Source organism: Pinus tabuliformis, chromosome 3_1 (genome assembly GCF_031772625.1).
Source record: "Pinus tabuliformis cultivar Carrire ecotype Pingquan chromosome 3_1, CPIR1, whole genome shotgun sequence".
Taxonomy (NCBI): Eukaryota; Viridiplantae; Streptophyta; class Pinopsida; order Pinales; family Pinaceae; genus Pinus; species Pinus tabuliformis.
The window spans coordinates 56,200,304-56,221,823 of record NC_142301.1 but is presented as its reverse complement, the minus strand read 5'-3'; the positions used below and the strand labels follow the sequence as shown (position 1 = coordinate 56,221,823).

At 38.8% G+C, this 21,520-nt stretch overlaps 1 protein-coding gene across 1 annotated transcript in view; it reads left to right on the top strand.

Annotated features, from left to right (window-relative positions):
- LOC149185746 (zinc finger protein BRUTUS-like) overlaps positions 1 to 2,980 on the top strand; it is a 405,399-nt gene extending 402,419 nt beyond the window's left edge. Inside the window, 2 exon segments of the mRNA XM_089410790.1 lie at positions 2,679 to 2,750; positions 2,879 to 2,980. Of these exon segments, the coding sequence (XP_089266916.1) occupies positions 2,679 to 2,750; positions 2,879 to 2,980 (174 nt within the window).
- The last annotated feature ends 18,540 nt before the right edge of the window (positions 2,981 to 21,520 follow it).

Below are 21,520 nucleotides of genomic sequence, written 5' to 3'. Positions count from 1 at the left end.
AACTATAACTGAACTTTGGACATCTATTCAAATCATTTTTGAACAGGAGTTAGTGCAAAGATCAAAAGCAGTCATCACAGGAATCAAAGAAGATTTGGAGCACATGCCTGGAGAAGCTAATAAAATAATCAAAGTACTCAATTCTAAAACAAAAGAAGAACTGGAAGAATTTGGAATTGAGGACAGAACTGATACTGTCCTAGAGGTAAGAAGAGTTTTGACAAAAAGAAATTTGATGTTACAATTAGAGAACAAGTGTCAAAACTTAGAAGCACAGATTAAAAAGTTTCACAAAAAATTTAATATTCTACATCAAAAAGGACTTCCAGCTCTATGACATTCTAGTGGCCAATTGATTCCACTAGAAGATTATCAGTACAAATTGCACCAGATAGCAACAGACAAAACCAAATTTGCCAAAGTCAAAGGGATAATCAGTGGTAAAGCATTCCTAGAAGGCCTAGAGTATGATCTTTTCATTCAACATGAAATTAACCATTTGTTCATCACTAGGCCAACTTTTGAAAAATATACAGAAGTCGATGAGGCATATAAGAAAGTAACAAAATTTTCTATCTCATATGATAAAAGATGGGGGGTAAGTTACTTGAACTCATCGAGTAAAACAGAATGCGAAAAATTCAGTGACCAGTCACAAGGAAAGGAGGAGTTGTAAGCAGAAAAAGAGCAGCAGAGAGCAAAAAGTTCAGTTAAAAGCAACAGTCATCAAACAACACCCTTAAATTGTGTGTTGATTATTCGAATCAGTTTACAATAGCTACTTTTCTGTTCTATTTTTGTAAATCCAAAACAATTTCAGATATTATTTCATTTTGTAATAAATTTTATTTTCAGATCTAGATATTTTGGAATTAGATTCTATAAGTATTTTGTAATTCGAAGAAGTCAAGGTTGAACCCTTGTAATGATCCTGGACATGATTGTAACATCTTGAGCTATTTCTGAAGATAATTGAAGGATTTTGGCTTCATTCCTAACAGTTTTTGTATTCATGTGAGTTTGTCCTGTTATTCATTTATGTTTTTCATATTTATTTCTGCACATGTTCAAGGTAACATAGTAGTCTGGGCAAGGCTAGATTGAATATCAATCTCCCTGACAGTCCCCTGCAAAGTTATAATCATTAAAAGAGATTAAATTTTTCTTAGTTAATTCCTCTAAATCTTTTAATTATTGCTTTTTGTCATCTCTTGAACATGTATTGTTTGGCTGTAGAAAGTTTTTGCATGCATCAGCTGTATATGATTAATTAGAGATTCATTATGAATGTTTAAAGATTAATCCTGTTATGAATGAAAATAATCCCTTTAATCTTTTCAGAAATACTTAGAATTTACAACTGTTTAATGGTTTAATACATTGGTCATCCAATTAAATCAAAACCTTACTTAGATTCTTTGGCACAGTTCCCCAGCCTACAACTGTGTACAAAGATACAACAATACCAATGAGACGTCATGATTTCATATTGATAGTTATCAATGATGGTTATCAGTTCTGGTCCATGGACGGCTATTATGCATGGAAGGTTTCATTTTTGGTCATAACTTATAGTTTTATGTTCTGATTTCTGAATGGTTTTTATTCTTAGAAAGTTAGATCTGATTTTTCTATGTTTTTTTTTAATTAATTTTTAAAATATGTCTATATTTTTTGTCTTGGCATTTTCCTACAATATCCGGATCTCAGCATTTCAGAAATCTGGTGGATCCTGATCTAGATTCACATCTGTATCTGTAACCTCGTAACTTAGAGGGAGTGCAATGATCTGTCTTGGTATTAAATGAACCTTATGAGGATAGATTTCCTAATAATGCTGAAACCATTTGTAATATTCTAACTTTTAACATGTGTTATTCTTTCACAAAGATCCTGGGGTTGGTCACATATGTTGCTATTCTCCTATACTTTTGTAATATAATTTTGGTCCACCTCAAGGATATTAATGTGTGTTGAAACAAGCATTCAACTTGCCTTTTGCATTGTTTTTGATAGATTTGTAGTTTTATCTCGAATGTATTTCTGGCTATTCCTTCCTTAATTCCCTCCTCATGGTCACATCATTGTAATGTTTTCTAATTTTTGGGTTAGATGGAGGTTCTAGATATTGTGATTGTTTCTAAATTTATCCCTCTGAGTACTAGTAGTAGTGTGTATTTTCTACTCTAGGGAGCCCAGAGTTCAGTTTGAATGATAAATTGGGAATGCTTCCATTTCTAACACGATAAAGGGAAAGATGGTGCTAGATCAACATTTGAGTATTGTGACATTTGTATTGATCATAATTTGTATGACTCATAGAAATCTAAATGACAAATTGATTTACTTGTGTTCTTTTTATAAGCTATGTTGGCTGAAGTTTTGAACAGTGTAAAAGAATAGGATATAGTAATTATAGGATTATTAAAATATCATTTGGTATGTTGCTACAGTGTGATAGCAGAATGTAACTAATGAGTGGCTTGGGCTAGAGCCTAGGACAAAGCAATCTGCCACCTGCAATTTTGCATCATTAATCCCGAATTTTTTCTCATGTGTGAACCAGTCTATTACTTGTTTTTATGGATCTGTTGCTTTGACAGATTCATTACCTCAGTGAAGGCTATTTTAGATCAGCTTATAAGACTTCAGTTTATTTCTAATTTAGGCTCTTGCAGGTGTATTTTGGAATGCTTGATGCTTTACTAGCTGCTGAGACACTTCCAGAGGAATACCAAGGACGCACTAAGGTATTTTTGTTTCTAGTGCCATCTGGATTGTTTAGTACCCCTCTTACGGTACTCTCAGTGCGATGAGTATTTCAAGGAATTTCGACTAGTAACTCCATTGACAAAATTTAGTGTTTGAACCATTGCAGGATATTCTCTGTAATGATTGTGAAAAGAAGGGAAAGGCACCTTTCCATTGGTTATATCACAAGTGCAGTGTGTGTGGTTCATATAACACAAGGGTGATTTAAAATTGAATTTGTTTTTGCTTGTTAATGCTAGGTTACTAGACGTGCACAAATATTGAGCTTAGATTTTGTGTCTTCTATGCAGGTTTTATAGTGATATAGAAAGGAAAATTTTGATGAAGGTTTCTTGAAATATTCTCAATGGGAAGAAAGGTGGACTCTTTTATTTCAATATGATGTTTCAACTTCCATCCTAATTGAAGACCCGTCTGCAACAACGTACTTATTGAAGAGATGAATGTGCAGATTTTAGCTTATTGTGGACATGGAAGCAAATTCATGAAAATTGCGTGTGCAGCAAGTTTGCTGGAATATTGGCATGATTATATCAATATCTCAAAGGAGATGATTTTGACATATAGTAGCTTGGGGTTTATAAGTTATATATGGTTTGAGAGCCATTTTTGGTGACATTTTCTCTGCTGTTTTGATGGCATGGTATATCCTACAACCTTAAACTGTAAATATGTAAAGTAACTGATATTAAATATCATCCGAATGCAGCATTCAGTTGTAATATGGCCTTAGGGTATAGTTAGTTGATTGATTGGTAAGTAATATATGACATTTACTGTAATCAGCACTATTATACCCTGCTCTTTACAATTTGAAATAAACTTCAATGTTGACTTTACAAATTACTCCCTTTATATGTTAAATCACTACCAGGATCTTGATCGGTTGGGCAAGGGGGGTACTGATATTCCTCTTACTAAGGTTCAAATAGTGTAATATGCTTTTTTCTTATACAATAGCAAGGCTGTGATGGCCTTTTAAGTCTGGCCGACTATGCCCTCTGTTGTAGTCTTTTAGATTAAACACATGCATTCAAGAGGAGATTGCATTATAGCAAGTACATCAAGAACACACATGATACTTAATAAGTATTTATGGGAAGGTTAACCAAATGAGTTCTTATTTCATCTTCATGAATATTTATGCAATAGAGAGATGGTTGAAATGTTTGTACCCACTCCAACGAATCATTTGTTAGGTTCTCTTTATCATGTGCTTTATTACATATACATTCATATATTAATTTATGCTAATGTCTAGTGTCTCAATCTATGATGACTATTACAAGGGCCTAAAAGCCCTTCCAACATCTCCCCACCCTCAAAGCCTTGCTTCATTCAGAAGCGATTGTGCATCAACTTCTTGGGTCTCTGCTCATGTCGAAGTGTCCTTACTATGCATCAACCATGCATACTAGTCTGCATAGGTAAATCAGTTGTAACAATGACTAACTGGATGGGAAGATACATGTATACAAGGTTTTGTTGTGACCTTTAAGAACACACGCAATACTTAAGAAGATGTTATGTATAAAATTATTCTAACCTAATTAACTGTGTTTTGGACTAAAGGACACGATCAAAGATCATGTCTTGGGCTATATTTAAGCATGAGCCCTCATTCTTTGTAATCATTCTTCAAGTTATCAATAAAATATATGTATTTATGTCTATTACTGAGTTTTATACTCCATCTGGTATCAGAGCTTTTCGGTCCTCTGGAAAAGTCCATTCATCTATTGTTCGTTGCTCCACTATCTGACCATTCTCCCATACACTCGTGCTAATCAAAGTCCTTGTGTGTCCATCACCATTCGCCAGCGCTCCCTACTGCCCCTTGCATCGTTCCCCATCGTCTAACGCTCACTCCTAGCTATAGCTTTCGCTTTGTCTGTTGTCCACCAGGTCTATCCCTCACAAAATCCCCGCTGACCGTTGCCCCTGTCACCATCCCGTTTTCCTTTGCGTTGTTCGTTGTTCCCTTCTCTTATTGTCGTGTTGTCAATGACCGACAAAACCCCTAGTTGCTTGAAGCAGTCTCTCGTTCATCAATTCCCCCGTCGTCTTCCATCGTCCTTGTTATTTTCCCTCGGTCCTTCTTCTATCTTAGTAATAGAGGTAAAAGATGGTATTGAGATACATATAAACATTATATTATATAATCAATTATATAATAAAGTTAATTAATTATATAATTTTTTAATTGTATAATTAATTAATATTTAAATTAATTATATAGTTAAGTAATATAATTTAATTATATAGCCCATATATATATATATATAATTAGGAAAAATAAAAATAAAAATTAGGGTCAAGTTGAGAAAAAAGGTTAAGTTAGATAAATATACGCCACCACATACCTGATCAATGTCTTCGTCAATGTCGATAATCGATTTTAGTACAAAATTGATTGATCTTGAGAATAAGGTTACCGAACATTCCAATGAAATCAAGGAACTCCAGGATACAACAAAAGGAATAGAGAGTCAACTCGATCAGACAATAACGAATTTAAAAAGGATCATGCAATCCTTTCAAATAAGATGGATCTAAATCATAATCAGGCAATGTTGATGTTGACCTGTATTTGTGACAAGTTGAAGATTACACCCGATCAAATGCCCTAGAATAATGAAGCTACTCAACATCTCAATTCTCCCGATACATCAAACTCGTCAGACTCACATGAGAACCCTGAGTCTTCAAAAGCATCATCTATCCCCCATCAACAAAATAGTAACACGAATTTTCAAATTATGCAGCTCTGGAATCAATATTCGAATATGCAGCGCGCAAATCAATACCCCTTCTTCACTCCATCAATTGCTACATATCAATGAAGAGAAAAACTTGAGCTATCCAAATTTGACAATTTCAAGAAGTGTAGTGTTGCATGGTTCAATAAAGCAAAAGAATATTTTGAGATTTACGGTATTAACAATGATGATGAAAAGATTAGGCATGCATCCATACAAATGGAAGCCGAAGCATATAATTGGTATATGTGGTGGAGAAAGACGACACTTGCTATCAATTGGAAAAAATTCAAAAATGCATTCTTTAAGAGGTTTCAAGGTGTCAAGGAAGAAAATTTCTTCTTAGCATTCACCAGACTGCAACAAAAAGGAGATGTGGACGAGTACACTCTACAATGAGAAAATTTAGCTACACGAATACCTCGATTATCAGAGACTCGTCTCATTTAGTCATACATCACGAGGCTTAAACCACATCTCTAGGCTGAGCTTGAGCTTCATGACATCACTTTTGTAGAAGTAGCAAGATAGAAGGCAAAAGTTGCTGAAAAGAAGCACGAAAAGATGTAGTGGCCAAAAGTTGAAAGAGTATATTCAAGATGAAGATTTCACCAAACTGGGGACATGGATAATACAAAATATGTTCCACCACATCTTCGTGAAGGAGAAAAAACTAACTTGGAAATGCAAAGAATGAACGAAGGCAAGTGTAAACGTTGTCGCAAAAAATGGGACCCTAAACATAGATGTGCTAAGGAAAAGAAACTAAGAACCTGTATAAGTGTGAAGCAACTAATGATTCATACAGTGAAGACTCAGAAGAGATCGAATATTCTCCACAATTTTCTCCAGAAACATATCACGAGAATATTTTGCAAGTGTCATTATCGGCCATGACAGGTATATCACAACCCCAAACATTAAAGTTAAAAGGTCATATAAAAAAAACAACGTAATGGTTCTAATTGATACCAGTAGCACCCACAATTTTTTGGACTCAACTATGGCAAAAAGGCTCAACATTTTCACATTTCTTATGCCCAACATGAAAGTTATGGTAGCTGACGGTAAGAAAATTGAAAAGGTAGGGAAATACCATAAAGTCAAATTACAGATTCAAGACTATAATCTAGAGTCTTTGTTCTACATTTTACCATTAGGAGTGGATGTGGTCCTAGGTATCCAATGGCTTCAGACCCTAGGCACCCACTTTGCCAAACATAAAAAACAATTTATAAAATTTAAATGGGAATGGAAGAAATACAAGTTATATGGGTTCCAACCCCCTGAGAATCAAATTGTATCATCATCCCAGATGATGAAAATGATTTGAAAAGGAGCACCAGCTTATTTAGTGCAATGTCATCAATTAGAAATGCTAACTTCAAATATGAGTAACGAAGAGTCACCTGAAGTCCAAAAACTAATCCAAAAGCATGAGAAGGTGTTTCAATACCTTCCAATGAAGTTTTCCCCTAAAAGAGAAATTGAGCATACAATTAAAATCAAATAAAGATGAAATCCCATCAACATTAAACCGTATCGATGTCTACATCATCAAAAAGCTAAAATTGAGAGGTTAGCCTAGGATCTTTTAAAACGTGGCATTATCACAAAAAGTAGAAGTCCATAAGTCGCCCTAGTTGTATTAGTTCGAAAAAAAAGATAGATCATTTAGGCTATGAGTAGATTACCGAGGGCTAAACAAGATAACGATTAAGAACAAGTTTCCAATTCTGTTTATTGATGAAATATTGGATGAACTACACATAGCTAAATATTTCTCAAAATTAGATTTGAGATCAGGGTACTACCAAATAAGGATAAGGTTGGAAGACATAGCAAAAATTGTGTTCCGTACACATGAAGGTCACTATGAAGTTAATGTCTTTTGGTTTAACTAATGCTCCAGCAACATTCCAAGCCACCATGAATGAGATATTCCGTCCATATCTAAGGAAGTTTGTGTTAGTATTCTTAGATGATATTCTAATTTATAGTAAAACCCGGAAAGAGCATCTATAACATTTAGAGCAAGTTCTCACTGTATTAGAAGAGCATCAGCTTTATGCCAAGAAATCCAAGTGCACTTTCGAGAAAGAGGAAGTAAAGTATCTCAAACATATAATATCCAAGGAAGGAGTGAAAGTAGATCCTAATAAGATCAAGGCTATAAGAGAGTGACCCAAACCTATTCATATATCCAAGATAAGGGGTTTCTTAGGATTAACAGGGTATTATCGAAGGTTTATTAAAACCTATGCCCATGTAGTTGCACCTCTGACAAACCTTTTAACGAAAAATTCATTTCGTTGGGATTATGAAGTAGAAAGGTGTTTCGAAGACTTTAAAAAAATTATGTCTAATGCACCTGTATTAGCAACTCCTGATTTTTCAAAACCATTTATAATCGAATGTGATGCTTCAGGTTTTGGTATAGGAGCAATATTGATGCAAGATGGTCATCCAATAGCCTTCGAAAGAAGGAAGCTCAATAAGCAAGAACGTCTTAAGTCTACATACAACAAAAAAATGCTTGCTATTATGCATGCACTAGCCAAGTGGAGGCAATATATTTTGGGAAGTAAATTCTCCATACGAACAAACCATAACAGTCTCCAATACCTCCCCCAACAAAAAACACTCTCTAAAGAACAACAAAAATGGATTGAAAAAATTGTTGCTTTTGACATGGAGATATTACATAAAAGGGGAAAGGACAATGTAGTTGCAGATTCTCTATCCAGAAAACATGAAGAAACATCCTTGTTTGCAGTCTCAGTTATAATCCCGGAATGGCTTAATGAAATCCGAAGTGAGTATGCAAAAGATCCAGAAGCAAGTGCTATAATCAATAACCCCCCTCAGAATTCAAAATTTGAATGGAAAAACAATATTTTGTGGTACAAGGGAAGGATTTACCTAAGTCCTATTGTCGCCTGGATTGTCTAGACACCACGACAATGCTCAGGACGAGGGTTGTCACTTTGATCCTCGCCCACTCCGTTCTAGTTGTCTCCCAACAACAGGCTATGGGGGGTAGTACCAATGGAATGAAGTGAAGGAAAGCAAGTTCAAAATCAACTTACTTGGGAGACATGGATGAGTGGCCTAGCCACTTGGTGGAAATTACACAAGATTATTGATTGAGTTAGATTTTTTTATTATGAGACCAATGTCTTAATGGAGTCAGAAATTCTTGCTTCTTATGTGTGAAAATTCTATCACTACAACAACTAATTTACTTTTCCTACTTATTTCATCATAAGTTATTCATGAAATTACTTCAACAAATATTAAAATAAATATTGCTGCAGATATCACACCGTAATACAGAAACAAACATATGCACACATTGACACAGTTATTTTGGACTAATGTCCCCGGAAAAACCTAATGTGGGAAAACCGGTGCAGCAAGGGAGGATTTTATTATTCAGCAATTTTCTAGTACAACAGGGTGCCAAACTGGCTTACCCACAGATAGACAAATTTCCAACACTTCTTCTGAAACCCTCTGCGCCAGCCTGAAACCCTTTGTGTCAACCTATTGAAGCTCTGTGCAGCCTCTCTGGCCTTCTGCGTCACTCCTGCAGCCTCTGTGTGGATGACGCGGGCCCTTCTAGCTCTGCGCAGTCTCTGCTGCTTCTGTGTGGCTTCCTCTGGCTCTGCGTCTACCTCTTCTACCTTTGTGCTGATCTCCCGTTTCTTTGTTCCGTACTTGCTACCTCCTAACTGCTCTCCAAACCACTGGTTCAATTTCTCAACAAACCCTGCTCCAGAAATTGAACTAACTAGTCTCCCTCAATGTGTCCTCCAAGTGACCCTCAAGCCTCCTCTTATACTTTTCTCATTGATAAATCAACCGCCGAGATTAAGTCCCTAATCAATGGCTAAGATTAGATATGGCTTGATCCATGTCTTTTGGACCATTCTAACACAGATTCATATTAATACACATTAATATTTTATTTTCCCTAAGTGTAGACTTAGGGACTCCATTAAAAATATTAATTATTTTAATATCTCCTGATCTGTTTAGAATATGCCCAAACCCTTTCTGGGTATTGAAGATCTCATGTGCCCTAACCTCTCCACCAAATTTTGTGGCTAGGGCACATCCGATGCTACCCCAAATCAACACTTCCTCTTAGCGAGGATTGTGCTCTAGAAATACTCATTATTGAGTATTGCTCTGATCATCCGGCATTAGTCCCTGTGTTGATGTTAAGCCTCCTTGCCCAACATCCTCTGCATTGCTGCATCCTGTACTGCTGCCCATGACTCTGCTATTGCCACTACTGCATCTGTACGACAACTCCCTCTGCATCTGCGTTGTTGTTGGTCCTTTCTCCCAACACTGCATCCACACTGCAACTCCCTCTACATCTGTGTTATTGCTGGTCCTTTCTCCCAACATTGCATCTGCACTACAAATCCCTCTTCATTCGTGTTGCTAACACACTACTCTTGAAAGGGGTTCTTTACCATCCCCATCTTTTCCCTGAAGTAGTCAAATTTTGACTTTCTAAGGGCCTTGGTGAGGATATCTGCAACTTGTTCCCCTGTAGGAGTGTAGCTCAATTGTACAGCTCCTCATTGGACACAATCTCTGGCAAAATGACACCGGATATCAATATGCTTCAACCTATTATGTAATACTGGATTCTCAGAGAGTTTGATGCAACTCTGATTATCACACATGATCCTAGTCGCCTCCATATTTCTTCTGAATAGGTTTACCAACAATTTTTTAAGCCATATGGCCTCACAAGAAGTTGTGCTTGTTGCCATATATTTTGCCTCAGACAAGCTCAGAGCCATGGACTTTTGTTTCCTACTACACTAGGAGGTCATTCCTGACCCAATGTTGAAACAGTGCCCAGAGGTACTTTTCCGATCCACTGAACTTCCTGCCCAATTTGCATCAGTAAATCCACTCAACCTGATATCCTTCCCCTTGGTGTATAAGAGCCCATAATCAACTATTCCCTGTAAATACCTGAGAACGTGTTTGGTTGTTGCCCAGTGAGCCCTCTTTAGTTCCACCATGAATTGATTGAGGGTGTTGACAGCGTAGCACATATCTGGCTTGGTATTGACTAGATACATTAGGGACCCTATGAGCTGTCGGTATAGGGTGGGATTGACATCCTTGTCTTCTGATGCATCAATCTTCTTCCAATTGGTGATCATTGGCGTAGCCATAGGTCTACAGTCTCCCATCCCGAACCTTTTCAGGATTTATGTAGCATACCCCCCTTGCCCAAGGAAGATTTCTCCTTTCTGTTGCCAAACTTCCAACCCTAGGAAATAGTGCATTCATCCCAGATCCTTCATATCGAACTATGTGGCTAGATTCTTCTTGCAGTCCTCAATGAGTCTAGATGATCCTGTTAGGAAGAGATCATCCACATATAATACTAAGATAAGTGGCTCGTTCTCTACGACCAGATAGTAGAGATTCGGATCCGCGTCACTTTTGACAAACCCCATCTTCTGCAAGTAGCCATCTATTCGACCATACCACGCTCTCGGTTCCTGCTTCAACCCATACAAGGCTTTCTTCAGTGTGCATACATTAGACTTCTTCTCATGAGTCTCAAAGCCCTCTGGTTGTTCAATGTATACCTCTTCTTCTATTACCTCGTTTAGAAATGTCGTCTTGACATACATTTGATGGATCTCCCATCCCATCTGGGCTGCAAGAGATATCACGGTCCTAATAGATGTATACCTGGCTATCGGGGCGAAGGTCTCCTCATAGTCAATCCCTTCCTTTTGAGCATACCCCTAAGCCACAAACCTGGCCTTGTATTTTTCAACATTGTCGTCCACAGCATATTTGATCTTGTAGATCCATCTTTAACCTACCACAGATCTGTCTTGAGGCCTTGACACCACCTCCCAGACATCGTTTATCATTGAGTTATACTCCTCCACCATCGCATCTAGCCATACCTGATGCTAAGCTGCCTCCTTGAAGCTGGCAAGCTCCCCATCTTGAGCTACTAACGCCTGATACCTATCTCATTGTTTTCGCTCTCTCTTACTGTTCCTTGGCTCTCCGATGAAGTTCTCTGCATCACGCAAAATCTAACGAAGTTCCCTGTTGGTTCTTCCTCTGCCAGCAGGTGCATCTGTTTGCTCCTCCTCCTCATCCTGAGAATCTTCCTGATCTGAGGAAGAATTATTTATTCCCGTTGGTTGAAGAGGCATGACCAACGGATCCTCTTTCGATTGCTCCTCAGAAGGCATTTCGCGAAATCTTCTGAAAGCTCTGTCCTCCATGAAATTTACATCTCGTTGTACTACTACCTTCCTGCTTCCTGGAAGATAGATTCTGTATGCCTTAGTGTTCTCGCTATATCCTACCAAATACCCCTTTTCTGCAGTCTGATCCAACTTCTTCCTCTTTTCTTCGAGTATGCGACAATATGCTAAACTCCCAAATATCCTGAAATGACTGACTTCAGGCGTCTTCCCAGTGAAGACTTTCTTTGGAGTAATCTTGCCCAATGCCCGATGAGGAGTCCTGTTTTGAACGTAGACGTTGTGTTGCATGCTTCCGCCCACAAGAATTTTGGCATATCCTGATCATACAGCATGGCCCTAGCTGCTTCTACAATAGTCCTGTTTTTCCTTTCTTCCACCCCATTCTGCTCCGGATTGTAGGGAGATGTCCACTCTCTTCTGATGCCCTCCTTAGCAAAATAATCAGTGAAGTCCTTATCAACATACTCTCCACCATTATTTGAGTGCAAGACTTTTATTTTCTTAACTGTCAGATTCTCCACTAGAGCCTTGAACTCCTTGAATCGATAGAAAACCTCATCCTTGGTTTTCAGAAAATAGATCCAAGTTTTCCTCGAGTGGTCATCAATGAAGGTAAGGAAATGCTTGGCACCGCTGAGAGCTTTGACGGACATAGGTCCGTAGATATCTGAGTATATCAATCCTAGTACACTCTTGGCTCTGTGGTTGCTCCTAGGAAATGTCGCCTTGGCATACTTTCCTAGAGCGCATCCCCTGCATACATCATCTCATTCCGTACTCAAATCCGGAACTCCTATTACAGTGCTCCTGAGAATTCTCAGAGCTCCATGGTGTAAGTGACCCATCTTTTTGTGCCATAGTTCATTCAAGTATTTGTCCCCATGACTGCATATTAGTGCCATTGGAGATTCTAGTTGTAACCTATACAACCGATTACTTTTGCTCCCGATTTGCACTTTCTTTTTCCAACTCGGTTGTTTGACGTATACCTTTTCCTTGATGAAGTAAACATCATAGCCCTTGCCTTGTACTTGTGACACGGAAAGTAAGTTCATCCCCAATCCTGGTACATGCAGCACATTTGTGGCACGGAATCGTTCTCCTGATTCTGTCTGAAAAACTATGGTACCCTTTCTTACTGGAGTACACTTTGCCTTGTTCCCCATGGTGATCTGAAAATTCATCTTCTTTTCTCGATATTTTGAGAAACACTCCTTGATTCCCGTCATATGCCACGAGGCTCCACTGTTTATATACCATACATTTGATGATGCAGCACTAGTCATGCACGCCACTTCTTCTTCCAACCTAGAAGACAACATAGAGAAATTGAAATCTCTCTCTTGTGCAATCTTCTGAAAATCTGTGTGAGTCCCCTGAGGTGGATGCCTCTGCATTGTGGTCTTGACCCATAACTGATTTTCCCTTTCTGTCTCTGCTTACTTGCTCTGATACCATGTGAAAATTCTATCACTACAACAACTAATTTACTTTTCCTACTTATTTCATCATAAGTTATTCATGAAATTACTTCAACAAACATTAAAATAAATATTGTTACAGATATCACACCGTAATACAGAAACAAACATATGCACACATTGACAGAGTTATTTTGGATTAATGTCCCCAGAAAAACCCAATGTGGGAAAACCGGTGCAGCAAGGGAGGATTTTATTATTCAACAATTTTCTAGTACAACAGGGTTACAAACTGGCTTACCCACAGATAGACAAATTTCCAGTACTTCTTCTAAAACCCTCTGCGCCAGCCTGAAACCCTTTGTGTTAGCCTATTGAAGCTCTGTGCAGCCTCTCTGGCCTTCTGCATCACTCCTGCAGCCTCTGCGTGGATGACACGGGCCCTTCTAGCTCTGCGCAGTCTCTGCTGCTTCTGTGTGGCCTCCTCTGGCTCTGCGTCTACCTCTTCTACCTTTGTGCTGATCTCCCGTTTCTTTGTTCTGTACTTGCTACCTCCTAACTGCTCTCCAAACCACTGGTTCAATTTCTCAACAAACCCTGCTCCAGAAATTGAACTAACTAGTCTCCCTCAATGTGTCCTCCACGTGACCCTCAAGCCTCCTCTTATACTTTCCTCATTGATAAATCAACCGCCGAGATTAAGTCCCTAATCAATGGCTAAGATTAGATCTGGCTTGATCCATGTCTTTTGGACCATTCTAACACAGATTCATATTAATACACATTAATATTTTATTTTCCCTAAGTGTAGACTTAGGGACTCCATTAAAAATATTAATTATTTTAATATCTCCTGATCTGTTTAGAATATGCCCAAACCCTTTCTGGGTATTGAAGATCTCATGTGCCCTAACCTCTCCACCAAATTTTGTGGCTAGGGCACATCCGATGCTACCCCAAATCAACACTTCCTCTTAGCGAGGACTGTGCTCTAGAAATACTCATTATTGAGTATTGCTCTGATCATCCGGCATTAGTCCCTGTGTTGATGTTAAGCCTCCTTGCCCAACATCCTCTGCATTGCTGCATCCTGTACTACTGCCCATGACTCTGCTATTGCCACTACTGCATCTGTACGACAACTCCCTCTGCATCTGCGTTGCTGTTGGTCCTTTCTCCCAACACTGCATCCACACTGCAACTCCCTCTACATCTGTGTTGTTGCTGGTCCTTTCTCCCAACATTGCATCTGCACTACAAATCCCTCTTCATTCGTGTTGCTAACACACTACTCTTGAAAGGGGTTCTTTACCATCCCCATCTTTTCCCTAAAGTAGTCAAATTTTGACTTTCTAAGGGCCTTGGTGAGGATATCTGCCACTTGTTCCCCTGTAGGAGTGAAGCTCAACTGTACAGCTCCTCATTGGACACAATCTCTCGCAAAATGACACCGGATATCAATATGCTTCAACCTATCATGTAATATTGGATTCTCAGAGAGTTTGATGCAACTCTGATTATCACACATGATCCTAGTCGCCTCCATATTTCTTCTGAATAGGTTTACCAACAATTTTTTAAGCCATATGGCCTCACAAGAAGCTGTGCTTGTTGCCATATATTCTGCCTCATACAAGCTCAGAGCCATGGACTTTTGTTTCCTACTACACTAGGAGGTCATTCCTGACCCAATGTTGAAACAGTGCCCAGAGGTACTTTTCCGATCCACTGAACTTCCTGCCCAATCTGCATCAGTAAATCCACTCAACCTGATATCCTTCCCCTTGGTGTATAAGAGCCCATAATCAACTATTCCCTGTAAATACCTGAGAACGTGTTTGGTTGTTGCCCAGTGAGCCCTCTTTAGTTCCACCATGAATTGATTGAGGGTGTTGACAACGTAGCACATATCTGGCTTGGTATTGACTAGATACATTAGGGACCCTATGAGTTGTCGGTATAGGGTGGGATTGACATCCTTGTCTTCTGATGCATCAATCTTCTTCCAATTGGTGATCATTGGCGTAGCCATAGGTCTACAGTCTCCCATCCCGAACCTTTTCAGGATTTATGTAGCATACCCCCCTTGCCCAAGGAAGATTTCTCCTTTCTGTTGCCAAACTTCCAACCCTAGGAAATAGTGCATTCATCCCAGATCCTTCATATCGAACTATGTGGCTAGATTCTTCTTGCAGTCCTCAATGAGTCTGGATGATCCTGTTAGGAAGAGATCATCCACATATAATACTAAGATAAGTGGCTCATTCTCTACGACCAGATAGTAGAGATTCGGATCCGCGTCACTCTTGACAAACCCCATCTTCTGCAAGTAGCCATCTATTCGACCATACCACGCTCTCGGTTCCTGCTTCAACCCATACAAGGCTTTCTTCAGTGTGCATACATTAGACTTCTTCTCATGAGTCTCAAAGCCCTCTGGTTGTTCAATGTATACCTCTTCTTCTATTACCTCGTTTAGAAATGTCGTCTTGACATACATTTGATGGATCTCCCATCCCATCTGGGCTGCAAGAGATATCACGGTCCTAATAGATGTATACCTGGCTATCGGGGCGAAGGTCTCCTCATAGTCAATCCCTTCCTTTTGAACATACCCCTAAGCCACAAACCTGGCCTTGTATTTTTCAACATTGTCGTCCGCAGCATATTTGATCTTGTAGATCCATCTTTAACCTACCACAGATCTGTCTTGAGGCCTTGACACCACCTCCCAGACATCGTTTATCATTGAGTTATACTCCTCCACCATCGCATCTAGCCATACCTGATGCTAAGCTGCCTCCTTGAAGCTGGCAAGCTCCCCATCTTGAGCTACTAAAACCTGATACCTATCTCATTGTTTTCGCTCTCTCTTACTGTTCCTTGGCTCTCCGATGAAGTTCTCTGCATCACGCAAAATCTAACGAAGTTCCCTGTTGGTTCTTCCTCTGCCAGCAGGTGCATCTGTTTGCTCCTCCTCCTCATCCTGAGAATCTTCCTGATTTGAGGTAGAATTCTTTATTCCCGTTGGTTGAAGAGGCATGACCAACGGATCCTCTTTCGACTGCTCCTCAGAAGGCATTTCGCGAGATCTTCTGAAAGCTCTGTCCTCCATGAAATTTACATCTCGTTGTACTACTACCTTCCTGCTTCCTGGAAGATAGATTCTGTATGCCTTAGTGTTCTCGCTATATCCTACCAAATACCCCTTTTTCTGCAGTCTGATCCAACTTCTTCCTCTTTTCTTCGAGTATGCGACAATATGCTAAACTCCCAAATATCCTGAAATGACTGACTTCAGGCGTCTTCCCAGTGAAGACTTTCTTTGGAGTAATCTTGCCCAATGCCCGATGAGGAGTCCTGTTTTGAACGTAGACGCTGTGTTGCATGCTTCCGCCCACAAGAATTTTGGCATATCCTGATCATACAGCATGGCCCTAGCTGCTTCTACAATAGTCCTGTTTTTCCTTTCTTCCACCCCATTCTGCTCCGAATTGTAGGGAGATGTCCACTCTCTTCTGATGCCCTCCTTAGCAAAATAATCAGTGAAGTCCTTATCAACATACTCTCCACCATTATTTGAGCGCAAGACTTTTATTTTCTTACCTGTCAGATTCTCCACTAGAGCCTTGAACTCCTTGAATCGATAGAAAACCTCATCCTTGGTTTTCAGAAAATAGATCCAAGTTTTCCTCGAGTGGTCATCAATGAAGGTAAGGAAATGCTTGGCACCACTGAGAGCTTTAACGGACATAGGTCCGTAGATATCTGAGTATATCAATCCTAGTACACTCTTGGCTCTGTGGTTGCTCCTAGGAAATGTCGCCTTGGCATACTTTCCTAGAGCGCATCCCCTGCATACATCATCTCATTCCGTACTCAAATCCGGAACTCCTATTACAATGCTCCTGGGAATTCTCAGAGCTCCATGGTGTAAGTGACCCATCTTTCTGTGCCATAGTTCATTCAAGTATTTGTCCCCATGACTGCATATTAGTGCCATTGGAGATTCTAGTTGTAACCTATACAACCGATTACTTTTGCTCCCGATTTGCACTTTCTTTTTCCAACTCGGTTGTTTGACGTATATCTTTTCCTTGATGAAGTAAACATCATAGTCCTTGCCTTGTACTTGTGACACGGAAAGTAAGTTCATCCCCAATCCTGGTACATGCAGCACATTTGTGGCACGGAATCGTTCTCCTGATTCTGTCTGAAAAACTATGGTACCCTTTCTTACTGGAGTACACTTTGCCTTGTTCCCCATGGTGATCTGAAAATTCATCTTCTTTTCTCGATATTTTGAGAAACACTCCCTGATTCCCGTCATATGCCACGAGGCTCCACTGTTTATATACCATACATTTGATGATGCAGCACTAGTCATGCACGCCACTTCTTCTTCCAACCTAGAAGACAACATAGAGAAATTGAAATCTCTCTCTTGTGCAATCTTCTGAAAATCTGCGTGAGTCCCCTGAGGTGGATGCCTCTGCATTGTGGTCTTGACCCATAACTGATTTTCCCTTTCTGTCTCTGCTTACTTGCTCTGATAACATGTGAAAATTCTATCACTACAACAACTAATTTACTTTTCCTACTTATTTCATCATAAGTTATTCATGAAATTACTTCAACAAACATTAAAATAAATATTGCTACAGATATCACACCGTAATACAGAAACAAACATATGCACACATTGACATAGTTATTTTGGATTAATGTCCCCAGAAAAACCCAATGTGGGAAAACCGGTGCAGCAAGGGAGGATTTTATTATTCAGCAATTTTCTAGTACAACAGGGTGCCAAACTGGCTTACCCACAGATAGACAAATTTCCAGCACTTCTTCTGAAACCCTCTGCGTTAGCCTATTGAGGCTCTACGCAGCCTCTCTGGCCTTCTGCGTCACTCTTGCAGCCTTTGCGTGGATGACGCAGGCCCTTCTAGCTCTGCGCAGTCTCTGTTGCCTCTGCGCGGCTTCGTCTGGCTTTGCGTATGCCTCTTCTGCCTTTGTGTTGATCTCTCGCTTCTATTTTCCATACTTGCTGCCTCCTGACTGCTCTCCAGACCACTGGTTCAATTTCTCAGCAAACCTCGCTCCAGAAATTGAACTGACTGGTCTCCCTCAGTGTGTCCTCCAAGTGACCCTCAAGCCTCCTCTTATACTTTTCTCATTGATAAATCAACGGCCGAGATTAAGTCCCTAATCAATGGCTAAGATTAGATCTGGCTTGATCCATGTCTTTTGGACCATTCTAACACAGATTCATATTAATACACATTAATATTTTATTTTCCCTAAGTTTAAACTTAGCGACTCCATTAAACATATTAATTATTTTAATATCTCCTGATCTGTTTAGAATCTGCCCAAACCCTTTCTAGGTATTGGAGATCTCATGTGCCCCAACCTCTCCACCAAATATCGTGGCTAGGGCACATCCGATGTTATCCCAAATCAACATTATGAATTGGAACCAAATGACTGGATGAACACCCGTTGCTTGAATGATTGACTAACCTATATGAATGCAAATCCTAGGACCTATGTGAGATGTAGTGATCTTGGTAAATTTTAGTTAAATCCCTAGTCTAAGTGTAACATTCCTTTAACTATTTTGAAGTTGGGCTCCAAGGTAGGTTGTGGGAAGGAGGCTAATAGGAAGCAGGATAGGGCCTGGTTAATGATACCTTCTATTAGGCTTTTATCACTGATGCCTCTGGCATTGTACAGACTGGCTCTGACAACTGCAAGGTCACCGTGTTAATCATTGAAGAGTTGTTGAGGCCCCTCAAGCTAGATAGGAAGGGTTGTCCTATGTCTCTATCGATCTAGCTTATGCTAGGAGGTAAATTATCTATGTTGCACGGGAACCATTCCTGAGAGATGGGAAACTCGTTCCGGTGGTTCCACATTCCCCGGAACTTTAGAGCTACACAGGAACTTTCCTTTTTTTGTGGGAACGAAAAAGGGAGCTTTGGACGATTTTCGGAGTTGTGAAGGCATAAATCGGAAGCATTTCAATGTTCCTAGTTGACTGGATGGAAATTGGCGAGAATTTTTTTTGGCGCCAAAAAGAACATCCAATTCCTCCATAAATGTTGGTTTCTATGCCTCTTTTCACTCTGAGGTTGTTGTTCGCTGTTGAGAGCTTTCGCTGAGGTATTTTTTTTGTTTGGTGTTGAGAGCCAAAGAGCTAACTGTGTTGAGAGTGAACTATGTTGAACTGTATTGAGAGCGAACTGTGTTGAGAGTTGGAGTGAACAGTGGTTGACAGCCCTTCAGCAATAAACAACTTCTTGTTTCACCTCCAGAGGTTCCGGTAAGAATTAAAGATCAAGCATATTTTGTGTAAATATTTTATGTTGTAAATCATTGAGGTAAGATCTATCGAGCAGGTTGTAATGTCGGGCAACCATTTTTGCATCTTCTTCTCATTGGGTGGTAAATTTCTAAGGGTTTCTTTGTTAGCAGATTGGAGCTATTATTCCAGTTAAGCGCATGACTATAGTCGAGTTGTTTGGGAATGCAGCCCTAAGAAATGAGTTAATGGTGTCATAGATATATTAGTAATGGTGCGAAATTAACTTACATAGTTGTCATCCTGTAAAGTATGAGTGGTAAATTTCTTGACTCATCCTTTGACGGAAAACTTTAGAAACCTTTAGATAAATTTCTTCTCAACCATTTCTAAAGGTTTGGAAGGCAGAACTGGAATAATATCTCCAATATGTTATTTTACGTATAAAATTGCTCTATATAGGTTTTGGTTAATCATTCTAGCTGCCTATATTTAAATGCAGGTAAGACTATCATGAACTGGTATACGACGTTAACCCATCTATTTCTAATCTCTATAGATTAGATGGCTATAACCCTAACTTTGATATGACCTCAACTTTGATGTTATCACGTAATTTGATTTATTTATTTTTTAACTTGGATAGCTATTTTTATTTAGATGGTAGATCTTTAATAATAAATAAAATTCAAGTATTTAACTGCATTTTTATTTTCAATTTCGCTTCTAAACATCAAATTTCAAAATACTCTGACATGTAATTAAGTTAAATATTAAAATACAAGAAACAATCAGATTTGCAAATTGCAATTCCCTAAGGCCTTTGGTGATGTGCAAAAGAAAATGGGAGTAAAATTTGACAATCTAGCACCTTGGCACAGTGACTCATGGGACCTCATATTGGAGATCGGCTAAAAAAAATGCTCAATTTGTTCTTCTATTGTCTTGGACTTCTCATCTCATTGATATGATGTCATAGATATATTAGTAATGGTGTGAAATTAACTTACATAGTTGTTCCTAGTAAGTATGGAAAGAAACAAAAAGTACTTGGGTGTAAGCCTTTAACCACTTAAAAGTCCAAAGCAAAGATTAGTTTATGCTAATTTATTTCATTATTTTTTTATGTCAACACTTTTTTTTTATAACTAAATGCAAAACATCAAAGCTTTTCCATTTTGTTTTATTGGTATTATCCACATAGGTAGTAGTTTTCCCAGTTTATTTTATTGATATTATCCACATAGGTAGATATGTAAACCTTAGTGTGTTTTTTTGTTAAACCTGATTGTTGGTTCAAATTTTGATTCATAGGCATAACTTGATAGGTACATTTGTATTTTTGTATGTAAGTACAAGTTATTTTTTGATTTCTCATTGTACGTTTTGTTTATAATGTGTTTTTTTGTCTCTTGTATTAATCAGGGAAATCATGGAGGGTGGTAGTTAAACACCAAGAAGTGGATATGAAAATTCTTCTCTTCCTCCAATTCCAAGTGGTCAAGTCCAACAAAGCACAAACCCCTAGAAACCCTTGTTAAAGTTTGTGAAGAAAATTACTAAAAACAAGAAAAATAATAGTGGTAGTTGTGAAGAATGGATGTGCACATTGTGTAACCATGTGTTTAAAGGAAGCTACACTAAGTTGTGGCATCATCTTCTATCCCTATCCGGTGATGGTTTAAAGGGTTGTACATGTACTATTTTGAAAAGGATGGAGTTGACAAAGCTTCATATGGCTTCCCTAGGATCTAATGTACTGAACTTGGACAATGATTGTAATTTTAAAGTACCTAGATCTTCCTCCCATGATATGGAAGATTCAATTAATCAAAATGCATCAAACCAATTTGATTCTGTGGGGGGGTCTACTTCTGAGAGGAGTAAGAGGCCCACTCGTTTTGCTCAGGAACAAATTTCTAAAATCTACAATGTAGTACATATGGATGAGGTTGATGATGCTATTGTTGATTTTTTTATGGCAAA